Source organism: Chrysochloris asiatica, unplaced genomic scaffold (genome assembly GCF_000296735.1).
Source record: "Chrysochloris asiatica unplaced genomic scaffold, ChrAsi1.0 scaffold00205, whole genome shotgun sequence".
Taxonomy (NCBI): Eukaryota; Metazoa; Chordata; class Mammalia; order Afrosoricida; family Chrysochloridae; genus Chrysochloris; species Chrysochloris asiatica.
In genome coordinates, this window is record NW_006408723.1 from 1,547,110 (window position 1) to 1,560,843 (window position 13,734).

The following is a 13,734-nucleotide window of genomic DNA, read 5'->3' on the forward strand; positions in this document are numbered from 1 at the left end:
CACAATTAGCATCTTCCTAAGGGAATTCCCCAGTGGCATGGGCCAGTTGAAACAAACAAACTTTTTGCCAGGACAATGTCTTTTCATTAAAAACATACAACATAGAACATTAGTCTTATCTTTCTTAGTCTTAAAAAATATAAATATAGAGAAATCATTTGTACAGGATGTATAGGTATGTACACCTTTAATATGCATATGAGAACTTGGAACAAGTTTATTAGCCTTAACCTGTAAGGAAGCCTTTCTTTTGGGGTTTGAAGTAAGGCTCCAAGACTGCAGGCACTGTTCTGTTCCCACAGTTCAGATACCAATCTGCCAAAAGAGGCCTGAGAGCCATCACCTCTGTGGAGCCGAGTGTAAGGTTGTCCTAGTCACTGTTTCTTTTCCACGGGTTGCTGGAGGCAGAGCTCACTTCCAGCAGAGATGATGGGCAGGTTGTTCTCCAAGTGGTGGTTAATGAGGTGGCCAATGCTGTCAAAGACTCTGTCCTTGGTGCGGATCTGTGAAGGAAGCCAAGGCAAGTTGAGAATCCTGTAGGCCAAATAAGGGAATCAGGCCTTGCCCCTACCTGCATGTGGAAGGAACCAGACCTTCTGAATTGGTCCTCATGACCTAGGGTCCAGGTAGGAGCATTTCCCTGAGGCCCATGCTTCCGAGATGCAGCTGAGTATGGCTGGTCAGTTTGGTCCCTTCATCTCTCCATCCCTCTGGGACTGAGCCCTGCATTATAACAGGGCATGTCACACTTAGGAGGGTGCTGCCTAAGTCCTCTCCTCCCCTCCATCCAAACAAGAACGGAGCCTAGAGACATGCTTCCACATTCAGGTACCCTTGGAAGTTCCCTCTCACATACCTGCCAACCTTCCATTCCTGTCCTCCCTGCCCTCCTATTGTTGCTATTGGCAACAATAACCCTAGGCACAGCAAAACTAAATGCCACCCCGTCCTTTGCCATCATCATGATCAGTTGTGGTTGCGATTCATAGGGTCTTAAGGTTTTTATTGACTGATTTGGGGACACAGATCACCCAGCCTTTCTTCCTCCCTGCTCCAGCTACCACCTCAGAACCTTTGTCCACACTCCTGGAGCTGCAGGCATTATGTTCTTTCCCTTCTAGGCCTTTGCATGACATTCCCTCTGTCCAGAATGTGCTTTCTACCCCCGGGATTTTGGTTACTACTCCCTCTCATTCACCCTCAGCATCCAGGCTGGCAACCTGCACCCAAAGGGCACTGTGCTTCCATCATGAAAATCTCATAGTTGTTCAGGAGCATTCCAAACTGCCTGTCAGTATTCCCCAGGTAAGTTGAGCCAGCCTGGAACAGGGTGGGGTTCTGGAATGTTCTCTCTGGATTCCTGAAGCTAGTACCTGCCCAGATGAACTTTCCCTGAATGATGGAATGAACAAATGATTGATCAAATGTCTGACCAAGGTATAAGAGAGAGTCTTCATCTGTACTCTGCCTATACTATGGGTCTTGGGATGGCCAGTCCACAATTCTGAGCATCTATTGGTGCTGACTATGCAGCACAAAGCCAGGTAGGAAGCCAGCCTCTCAGGATATTTTGGATGAAATCCATGTGAATTTCTCCTTTGAGAGGCTGAGCTCCATGATAAGGTTTACAGTGGGGGTACCTGTGACTGAGATGTAATAGGAAGCATACATTGGTTAAACCCAGTTATGCTCCAAGCACTCAGATGGTCCTGCACGATGTGCCCCTGACCGATGTAACCCATGAAATAGCCTCTAAATTAGTACTCAGATTAGAAGCCATTCTCTCCATGGGGAACCATCTGTCCCCTTCTGCCTCCTGCAGGAACACTCAAAGGGACCTGTGTTCCTCTACTCATGTTTTTAGGGTTAGGAGACAGGAGGAAGAATTATTGGTGACAGTGAAAAAATCATTTGGAACCATAACACCTCAAAATACAAAGAAACTATCTCCTTGTGGGCAGGGCTGGAAATGGACAAAATAGTTAAACTATCTCCTTGTGTGTCTGGAATCCAGAGGATTTGTTAACTCTCCCTTCCTATTCAGCTGCTCAGTGGTATTGGTTAACCTTTAGCTATCTCAAGCTACCCATTAACTTCAACATTAACAAGTTTTCGGGCAGGTGCAAAACATCATCATAGGACCCCAGAATGGCACCACCAGGGCTGACATGGTCCCGAACCAGGATTCTAACAGAAAGGCTCATGTATGGACAGTTTGTCAAGTATCCCAAATGCCTGTGTAACGGAATTGGTCTTGGAATCATAGACTACATCATGGAGCCAGATGTACTTGCAACAGGCGAAAAGAGAGACAAGTAAACAGCACCCAGAAACTGAAATGCGCCAACAGGAAAGCCTGCCCTTTTTCTGAAATCTAGCAGAACTGCCTCTACAGCTTACCTCCTCACTATAAAAGCCTCTTAGACTGTCTACTAAAGACCCACCCTCCCTTGCAGGTGTCTTCAGACTCTAATGTTGTTGTTCTTAAGTGCTGTCGAGTCAGTTCCTACTCACAGCAACCCTGTGTAGTGTTTCTGAGAAGCAACCTGTGAGCTTGAACCACCAACCTTGCAGCTCAGACTGACCGTGCAGTCCAGCACAGTAACCCACAGAGCTACACCAGGACTCCTTCATACTCTAATGTTGATGTAATACTATATTTCATGACTTTCTAGTTTTCTGTAGCTCAACCTAATAACAATGTGTTTGTTCTGATATTCTTCTTTTCCAAATTCTTCATTGCATTCCTGCCTCCCTAAATGTGGCCACTCTTCTCTTCTCTTCTATCAGCTTGGGATACAGACCAAAGGATATCTACCCTAGATCCCACCCCTACCACACTTTAAGTGAGACGCTCCAAACACCCCAAGGTGCTCTGCTGAGCAGAAGTTGGCAACCACAGGAACCTTAAAATGATGGTGTTTTCCTCTTTCTGGATCCAACTCTGAGGAAAGACGCCCTTCCCAGAGTCTCTGTAAGTATCAAATCTCCATAGCCACAGGGGCCTCCTGACTCTGGAAAGTTAAACCTCCCTAAGAATGTGGTCTCTTGAGCAAATACAAAAAAGAGTCTTTTTGCAAGACCTTCCCAGTATCTTCCAATTGAGTTCAGTTTTCTGGGGTTCTTTAGAATTTCTGACCCAGAAAGAACCTGGGCAACTTGGACAGGATACATCCTTGGAAACCAGGGAACCCAGGAACTTAGCTCACAATTAACATTGTTAGGTGTCACCTTGCCATTGATTACTTTGAATTAATGCTCTAAAACCTGAGGCTTTGGACCTAAAGTAAAATGGCTGATCTAATGGTAATGGCTGAATTAAATTCTTTGCTTTTTTAGTTCCTACAGATGTTAAAAGAAATATTTTTTTTATCTATGGTCAGGCAGATGCAGAATGTGGTCCAGCATATGCATGATACCAACAGCCTATGCCAGGAGGACCAGAGGGGTCTGAACACACAGTATTATTGAAAAAATTCCTTACAATGGGCCCTAGGAAAACGCATGCATGAAAAAGCAGTCTTAATAGCATGTTCCCAGAATAGCATGCTCTGTGGCTCTTTTGTGACCCTTCTGCAATCATCTGAAAAGCACATATGCTTGCAAGATGTACTCTTAACAAGCATGTAAATCCACATATGTTAAATTCACCAATCACTGTAAAGCCTGTTTTTCATTAACCCACCTTTGACTTTTATAAAGTATTGGTAAACCCATAGGAATGTTATGTTGTTAGTTCCTGGTTTAACAACAGAAATATTGTCTGTTGTGTTGTTGCTGTTGTTAAATGCCATCATGTTGGTTCCAAGTCACAGTGCCTTTGGATAGGGTTTCCAAGGCTTTTAAATCTTTGAGGAAGCAGAAATGCCAACATTGTGGTTAACAATCCAGTAATTATCATATGAAGGCACCACAAGCCCTAAATATTGCCTGAATGCCTATAATTCCTCAGAGCACATAGCTGATTTTGTGGACTCTGCAGATCCCCAGTTCAAACTGTGCCTCTTGTCTTCAATAAAACTCTTTGCTTTAATTCAATAAAGTATGTGATTCTATTCTTTGACACCTGTTGAGAAGTGGGAAACTAAAGATGCACTACCTTTCCCCAACCCAGGACAATCAAGAACACAACCAGCAAGCAGAAAGCCTCTGTAGAGTCTCTATGAGTCAGAATCAACTAGAAGGCAGTGGGTTTGGTTATAGTGCCACAAAGTGGGTGCTTTATCAAAACAGAAAGTTATTCTCCCAGTTCTGGAGACTAGGAGCCTGAATTCAAGGTGTCAGCAGAGCCATGCTCTCTCTGAAGGCTCTAGGAGAAGATCCTGCCTTGCCTTCCCAGCTTCTGGTAACCCAGGCATTCCTTGGTTAATGGCCACTGTCTCTGTAATCACACAGTTTCTTCCTTCTGTGAATCTTCTATTTTATTATCAGAATACTAGACATTAGATTAGGACTTACCCTACTCCAGTATGACCTCATGTTAACTAACTACATCTGGAAAAAAAAAAAAAAAAAAAAAAAAACCCAAACCAACAAAGTCACATTCATAGGTACTAGGGAGTTAGGACTTGAACATATATTTGGGGGGTGGGGGGAACACAACTCAATTTATAATAGGTAGAGAAATAGCCATCATCCCCTTTCTTGTTGTTAAGTGTCATCTAGTCAGTTCCAACTCATAATGACTGTGTATGTGGTTTCCGAGGAGCAGCTGGTGAGTTTGAACTACTGACCTTGCAGTTCAAACTGACACTTTGGTCCAACGCATTATATTGCAGTACCACACTAGCATCCCATAGAAACTTAGTTAAAATACACCTCTTTCCTAGGCTGGGCAGAAATGTACACACAGAGTTAGCAGGCACCACCACCAGAGCCCACAGTACACACAAGCCAAGAACATGGCCACAAAGATGTCCAATGTCTCTAGTCGTAATATCTTTTGCACTGTGTTCTTTACTCTTCTGCTTCTTCATCATGGATTTCTTGAAATTTTATCTTATTGTCTTATCTTATTGTGGTTTGTCTTGTTGCTTTTATTGCTGTTAAGTGCCATCAAGTTGGTTCTGAAGCATAGCTACTCTATATAAGGTTCCCTAGGAGTGACTGGTGAGCTTGAACCAACAACCTTGTAGTGAATAGTCCCAAACTTACCCTATAGCACCACGCCAGTTTGTTGTTGTTGTTAGGTGCCATCAAGTTGGTTCTGACTCATAGTGACCCTATGCACAATAGAAGGAAACACTGCCCAGGCCTGCACCATCCTTACAGTTGTTGTTATACTTAAGCCCATTGTTGCTGCCATCATGCCAATTCATCGTGTTGGGGTTCTTCCTTTTTCACTGACCCTGCCTCTGCTAATATATCCAAAATGTGACAGACAAAGTCTTGCCAACCTCACTTCTAAGGAGCATTCTGACTATACTTCTACTAAGATAGATTTATTTACTTTTCTGGCAGTCCATGGTATTTTCAATTTTCTTCACCCAAATTCATCAATTCTTCTAAGGCCTTCATTATTCCTTGTCCAACTTTCACATGCTTATGAGGCTATTGCAAGTACCTGGCTTGGATCAGACACAACTTAGTCCTCAAAATGACATCTTTATTCTTGAACTCTTTAAAAAGGTTTTGTGCAGAAGATTTGCCTAATGCTATATGTTGTTTGATTTCTTGACTGCTACTTTTAGAGTTGATTGTGGATCAAAGAAAAATGAAGTCTTTGACAACTTCAATCTTCTTTCCATTTACAACTATGCTATTTATTAGTCCAGTTGTGAGGATTTTTGTTATCTTTGCATTGAGGTGTAATCCATAGACTTTGATCTTCATTAGTATTTCAAGTCCTATTCACTTCCAGAAAGCAAGGTTATGTCATCATACCATTTCAGGCCTCCTCAAATCTTTCTTGGACAGATGTCAATAGATGACTTCTTACCTATTAACTGAAATGTCTTCAAGGGCTGGGAAGTTATGGAGATAGGAGAAGGGAGGTGTGGCACAGGTTGTGCAGCAGATGCAATCCTTCCCATTTAGGAGTATGGAAATCTCTGTGTGGTCTTCAGAAACTGCTGGTGTGGCTCCACATTTTCTCTGTTTTACCAGCCATCTCATGCTCATGATCTGGTTCAACAAGGAAGGCAAGGACTACTACTTTGGCAATGACACTGTGTTCAGACCCTAGGAGAGACAGAGCAGCAAGCAGTTTCCCAGGCACCAGTGTCTAGGGGCACAAAAGTATCACCGACTGTGCAATGACATAGGGACAGAACTGTGAGCATCTTGGATTCTCCTTTTAGAGGAGCAACCCCCAGGAAGAATCAGTGTCATGCCTTCTGAGGAGGAAAGTGTAAGTGGGGGATAGTGTAGTGTATGCTAATACACATGGGGTTGCCATTAATGAAAGTTAACTCAATTGCAAGGGCATAGTCAAAACTGAGTGAAGGCTCTGAGCTCTGTTTTCCACACCCTTTCCACTGTGATATCACCATTTTCTCATCAACATTGATCACACAGGTATGGACACTGTAAAAAGGGTGCCCATGAGGAACATGCGACGAGCACCAGCACATCCTGAACTTGACAATGTTAGTTCTTTACAGTCATTGCAGGGGCCAAGTGGTGGAAGAATGAATTGGACAGAAGACTCAAGCTCTTCTAGTGCACAGGAGAGTCATAGGGCATATCAAGGTGGGGTTATAGCATAAGGGACAGTAATCAAGGAGGCCAGAGGAGACCTGAGTTATAGACCTGATTCTGTCCGACTTTTCACAAATTACTTTCTCATAGTCAATTGCATCTTTTAAAAAACAAACCTTTAGGAGTGACTGGTTGGTAGAAATGATTCACTGCTCTGCTACTAACTCCAAATGTTAGAAGTTCAAGTCCTTGGAAGAAAGGCCTGGTAACATACTTCTGAAAAATCAGCCATTGAAAGTCCTATGGAGCAAGTTTTATGCTGATACACATGGGGTTGCCATTAATGAAAGTCAACTCAATTGCAAGTGTTTGGTTTCATTGGCTCTTTAGGAGTCCTAAGTGGTACCGTTAACATATTTGGCTACTAAAAAGAGGTTGGCAGTCCATCCAGAAGTACCTCAGAAGAAAAGTCTGGTGACCTACTTTTGAAGTATCATGGTCATTAAAAGCCCTATGGGACACACAGCCAATATTCTTATGCAATAGTAGTCTCTTTCCAAATATAACTCTCTTATCCCAGGAAAATAACTCAAGGGCCTGCCTTGTCCCTATGGATCAGATCATTGTGATCCATAGGATTTTCACTGACTGATTTTCAGAAGTAAATTGCCAGTCAGTCTTCCTAGTCAGTCTTAGTGTGGACGTTTCCTTGAAACCTGCTCAACATCAAATCAATATGCAAGCCTTCATTGACAGATAGGTGACTGCTATGCATGAAATTCACTGATCATTTCATGCACAGACTGTCACCAGCATGTTCCCACAGTACAGAACATGGTCTCTAGGAAAGGCTCAGTAAATGCTAGCTGCTGGCATTATATTTACCATACTGAGAACTTAAACTCACCCTAAAGGCAGTGGGAAGGAGCTCTGGTAGCAAAGCGATTGTGAGTTGGGTTGCTAACCTCAAGGCCAGAAGTTCAAAACTACCAGCTGTTCCACGGGAGAAAGATGAAGCTTTCTACTCCCGTAAAGATTTACAGCCTTGGAAACCCTATACAGGGTCACTATGAGTTGGAACCGACTCCATAGCACACCACCACCACCACCACCAAAAGCAACGGGTGTCACCAAAAGATCTTAAGCAAGGGAGTGCCATTTAAACAGTACCTGCTGCCAAGGGGTTGAGCAGTCCAGGAAAAGGTATTGGGCCTACATTGACAGTCTAAGGGATGTAGTAGAAGGGCTGGTTTCGACTCATAGTGATCCTGCATAGGATTACCAAGGAACAACTGGTGAGCATGAACCCCTGACCTTGCAGTTCGAACTGACCTGGCAGTCCAGCGCATTAACCCAAAAGTGGAGTTTCTCTGTTGGCATTTAGAAATATCGTGTAAAGATTTTGTGTTAATGAGTACTCTTAATTAATTTTTTAAAAATTATTGTGTCAAGTGTGTTCCAAAGGGTCACAGTGGCATGGTCTTCTGATTGAGTGGGCTTGTATTGGAACCCAATGCACACTCAGAATGGCAAACATTTGTCTGTTTGCTCAGCTTCGGTGGAATTCAGTGGGGGTGTCCATTGGGATAGCTCCATCAAAAAGCTCATGCATGACTCCATCCTAACTCAGGTAGGATGAGATCAACCCCAGGCACACTGCTCAGTTCCCATTCTGGTTTGAAGTCCACATGTGATCCAGGTTCTTCTAACCCAATGACTCAGCCACAAACCTGGACCCACACCAGCCCCTAGGGCTGCTCTTGTCTACCATTACTACAGCCTCCTTTCACCTCACAGGACCACTCATTTTCTGCCCAAATAATCTAACTCCAATTTTTATTGAACTGCAGAGCCCAGTCTTGAATCCATACCCAGGTGCCTGGGCCTAGATGACTTTCTCCCAGTCAGTGGTTTCCCTGACCTTGTGACCCCAACTGCCTTTTAGGGACTAATGAAGATGGGGAAGGACTGCTGAGTTCACTTGGCACCTTAATTCAGTCTATCCCTGTCTCTCTTCCTTCTAGGCCTTTTTTCTCCCTTTCTCCAACCTCAAGCTATTGCTAAGCCCCCAATCATTTCCAGTTTGCTCAAGAGTCACAAATTCTATTTCTGACAATGTTGTCATTGTGAAGTGCTGTCAAATCTGTTTCAATTCATAGCAATCCTGTATTGCGTTTCCAAGGAGCAACTGGTGGATTTGAACCACCAACCTTGTGGTTAGCAGTCCAATGTTTATCTTATAGTACCAAACCAGGACTAGAATGGGAAAAAAGTAGAGAGATGATAGCAGTAGTCAAAAAGGAAGTCATCAGAATGGGTTACAATTGGGGTTTCAGAAAAGAGCAGGAGAGCTGTAGAAAGGACTCATTAATCTTGGCCATTTGTGTACTTACAGAGAAAAACAGGGAATGTTCTTACAAATGAATCGTGAAGATGCTAGAATTTACCTATGTGCTTATGTTTCTTAAATTTTGATAAATTTTTTAATCCTTAATAGAAAATAATCAGAGATGGGTGAACAGCTGTTGGGAAACAATTATATTTTTATGGGAAAAGCATATTCATCAGTAAAAGATTTCTGATTTAACATGTTTGATGAAGATGGGCATTGTCTGTACTTTTTCCCATCCGAGGAAAAGTCGCAGAAGAGGAATAAACTTCTAAAACAAAATAAATCATCAGGGAATATATATGACTTCAACTACACTGTTGACTAACAGAAAAGATGGAAGCCTACCAAAAGATAGAAGACAGCAGTGAAGAGGGTCAGCTTAGAATGCTTGGAAGGAAGCTGCAGCTGAGGAATGACTGATCTGCTGACAGTGGAGGAAGAGAAGACAGAGAGCAGGTAGGCTGCCTGGAAGATGCTCCTGAGTACTTGAGCCCATGGCTCCCAACCATACCCTTCTGTCCTTTTATCCTTTTTTGAGCTATATTAGCATCTTACCTCCAGGGAAGAAGTCAGATAACTTTTACCCAAATAAATTAAACAAGGTGCCTGGGGAAGATTAAGGCTACAAGATGAACCACTCTTGTGAGGTGACAGTTTAAAAAGTGCAAGTTCCTCATTTCCCCACTGATACCCAAAGATATCCCAACTTATCCCACATTCACACATAGTCTCAGTTAGCCTTCCCTCCCATGTAGGGCACCAGCTAGAGTAAGGAGATCTTTCATATCACACAGAGGATATCCTTCCTTCAAATAAATTAACCCAGTCCTTGTTCCCAAATACCACAGGCAAAGAAGGCTGCCAGTTCTCCTAATAACCACAGTATCATGAAGGAGAAATATCATGGACCCAGAACAAAAACAACTCGAGAAACTAGATGGATAAAAAAAAAAATTAATGACCAGAGGACAATAAAGAATTTTCTAACTAAACATCCAATTTGTAAAATAAAATCTAAATATATGTGTGTGAATCTATGATCATGAGGATGATGCAGGGCCAGGCAACCTTTTGTTCTGTTGGACTTGGAGTCACCATGAGGCAGTGTTGAATTGATGGCAAGTAACAATAATTTTTGTATGTGTAATATTAAATATATGGAAAATATACATGGAAGGTTCCCAGAACATAGAAACAATTTCAAAGGAGTAGAGATTTAAGGAAAACCAGATAGAAAGTCATCCCAGAGGACAGAAAGGTCAGTTCTATAAGGTGTATTAGAAGAAGATGAAAGAAAACAAGAGACAGAAGGTCAGTCCTATAAGGTATAAGGTGACCTAAAAAAGAAAAAAGAATAGGAAGGTAGTACAAAAGTTGCTCTGATTAAAAAAAAAAAAAACAACCTCACATTGCCAGATTTTAAATCTGGTTTTCTCAAGTCCCTGGAAAAAATAGTGACATACACAGGAGATTCATGTCAATGTAGAAATTAAAAACAAGTAAATCAAAGAAAAGCTAAAATTTTTCAGAGGGAAAAGAAAAAGTAATTCACAAGGGATCAAGAATTAGACAAGCCATCTAACAACAACGTCACTGTGAATCAAGATTAAATCCACATACATGTTCAGACATGAAAGAATGTTCAAACCCAGGCACCTGGTCTGAGAAAGGCACTAGAGAAGTAGCCTGGTAAATAATGAAAACTAAGAATAGGGAAGATGTCATTATTAGGTGCCTTCATGTAAATTCTGACTCATAGAAACACTATGCATAACAGAACGAAACACTGCCCTTCCTGCACCATCTTCACAATCGTTGTTACACTTGAGTCCTTTGCTGCTGCCACTGTGTCAATCTATAGCATTGGAGGGTCTTCCTCTTTCCCCCGGCTATCCACTTTATCAAGCATGATATCTGTCTCCAGAAGTTGTTCCCTCCTGTCCTAAGTATGAGAGACAAAATCTTGCCATCCTGCCTTCTAAGAAGCATTCTCCTGTACTTTTTCTAATAGATTTGCTTGTTCTTTTGGCAGTTCATGGTACTTTCAATATTCTTCCCCAATACCATAACTCAAATACATCAATTCTTCTATAATCTTCCTTATTCACTGTCCAAATTTCATAAACATATGAGACTGTTGAAAATACATTGGCTAGGTCAGGCACACATTAGTCCACAAACTGACACCTTAGTTCTTGAGCCCTTAAAAGAAGCTTAATGCAATACATAACATAATATGATTTCTTGACTTTCCTTTCATGAGTGTTGATCATGATGTTATTTATTGGTTCAGTGGTGAGGATTTTTTTTTTTTTTTTTTTTTTACATTAAGGTGCAATCTATACTGAAGGCTGTGGTCTATTATCTTCATCAGTATATATTTTAAGTCCTCTTCACATTCTTCAAGCAAGGTTGTATTATCTACATATCACAGATTGTTAATGAGTCTTCCTCCAATCCTGATGCCAGCCACACTTTTCGTCATGTAATCCAGCTTCTCTAATTATTCACTTAGCATAAAACTGAATAAGTATGGTGAAAAAATACAACTCTGGTGCACATCTTTCTGGATTTTAAACCATTCAGTGTCCCCTTGTTCTGTTCAAACTACTGCCTCTTGTACAGGTTCCTCCATAATTAAGAGTTCTGGAATACCATTCTTCACAATATTATCCATAGTTTGTCATAATTCACACAGTCAAAAGCCTTTGCATAGTCAATAATGCACAGGTAAACATCTTTCCATTATTTTCTACTTTCAGCCAAGACCCATCTAATGTCTGCAATGATAACCCTCATTCCATGTCCTCATCTGAATCCAGCTTGAATGGTTGACAGTTCCTTGTCAATGTACTGTTGCAGTCATTTATGAATTATCTTTAGTAAAATTTTACTTGCATGTGATATTAATGATATTTCCCGATGATTTCTGCATTGTATTAAATTACCTCTCTGTAATGAGCACAAATATGGATCTCTTCCAATCAGTTGGTCAGGTAGCTAGCTGTCTTACAAATTTCTTGGCATAGATGAGTGAGTGCTTCCAGTGTTACATCAGTTTGCTGAGAGATTTAAACTTGTATTCCATCAATTCCCAGAGCCTTTTCTTGTCAATGCCTTCAGTGACCCTTGGATTTCTTTCTTCAGTACCATTGGCTCTTGATCATATGCTACCTCTTAAAATGGTTTAATATAGACTATTTCTCTTTGGCACAGTGACTGTGAATTCCTTCCACTTTCTTTTTATGTTTTGCGTATCCTTCACTATTTTGATCTTAGTACCTTTCAATTTTGCAAATCGAGGCTTGAATTTTTCTTCAGTTTTTAAAGCTTTAGAAATGCTGAACATGTTCTTTCCTTTTAGTTTTCTAACTCCAGATCTTTGCACATTTCATTATAATACTTGACTTTTTCTTCTCAAGCTTCTCTTTGAAATTTTTTGTTCAGTTCTTTGACTTCCTCATTTCTTCCTTTCACTTTTGCATGCCTATGCTGGAAAGCAAATTTCAGAGTCTCTTCTGGCACTAATTTTGACCTTTTCTTTCTTTCCTGTCTTCTTAATGACCTTTTGCTTTCTTCTTGTATGATGTTCTTGATGTCATCTCACATTTATTCTAGTATTTTGTCATCATCAAATCTGTTCTTAAGATAATCTCTAAATTCAGGTGGAATATGTTCAACATCATACTTTGGCTCTTGTGGATTTACTTTAATTTTGTTCAGCTTCAGCCTGAACTTGTATATGAGCAATTAATTGTCTGTTCCATTGTTGACCACTGGCCTTGCTTTGGCTGATGATGTGGAGATTTTCCAGTCTCTTCCCACCATCTTTTCCCAGATGTGGTCAATGTGTATCCCTTCTAGTGAGTTCCATATGTATAGTCTTCTTTTATGTTGTTAAAAAAGTTATTTCCAATGAATAAGTCATTGGTTTTACAAAATTCTATAATGTTTGGGAGATACCGTGTATATAATTGGTTGAAACTTATCCCAGAGTACTGTATTTGTCTAGAAACCTGCCAATCCATGTTAGAACAGAAAGCTGATTTGTCTTTACCTGTGTTCCAAACATAGGACGGCCAAGAAGCTGGATATTATCAATTGCATAATGAGGATAGCACAGATATCTTCTTTTAAAAAGAAAGACAACTAGAAACATCACAATTAACCCAAAACTGCATAAAATGCCAGGGTCCAAATATGGAGACAGCTAAAACTGTCCTATTTTGAACAGATTCTTAAATGAAAGAGAAGAGAGTGTCTGTGTCATGTATATTATTTTATGTAGTAAAAAGTTGTGACATGGGAACCATTAGAAAAACATATTCATAACATGTTATGCAAATGTATCATACACAGTAATTAAAATATTATTTACTGGATTTTGTTTCTGGAAACAAAATATAGTAAAACGATAGATAAAGTGTGGAATGTTTCTATATGGTTAGAGAACAAATCATAAATTTTGGCCTTGTAAAAATAAATATATTAAACAAAAACATGAAGATGGAAAAAAACATTCCTAAATAGGCATTAAAATCAAGAAGCAATAGCCTGGAGAAAGGTAGAATCTTCAGTGAGTAGTATTCAATCTGTCTAGGTGGCGCTGATGCAATAAAATCCAGATAGGTCTCTTGTGATACAATAGTGAATAATTGTTATCAGGACTGACTGTGAGGGTTGGAAATGTAAAGGTAGACATT

The 13,734-nt window shown here is 40.7% G+C and overlaps 1 protein-coding gene across 1 annotated transcript in view; it reads right to left on the bottom strand.

Moving 5' to 3' along the window:
• Window positions 1–374: 374 nt before the first annotated feature.
• Window positions 375–13,734, bottom strand: part of SHC3 (SHC (Src homology 2 domain containing) transforming protein 3) — a 460,599-nt gene continuing 447,239 nt past the window's right edge. Inside the window, exon 12 of the mRNA XM_006872582.1 lies at window positions 375–503. Coding sequence (XP_006872644.1) covers window positions 375–503 — 129 coding nt within the window. The remainder of the gene's footprint in view (window positions 504–13,734) is intronic.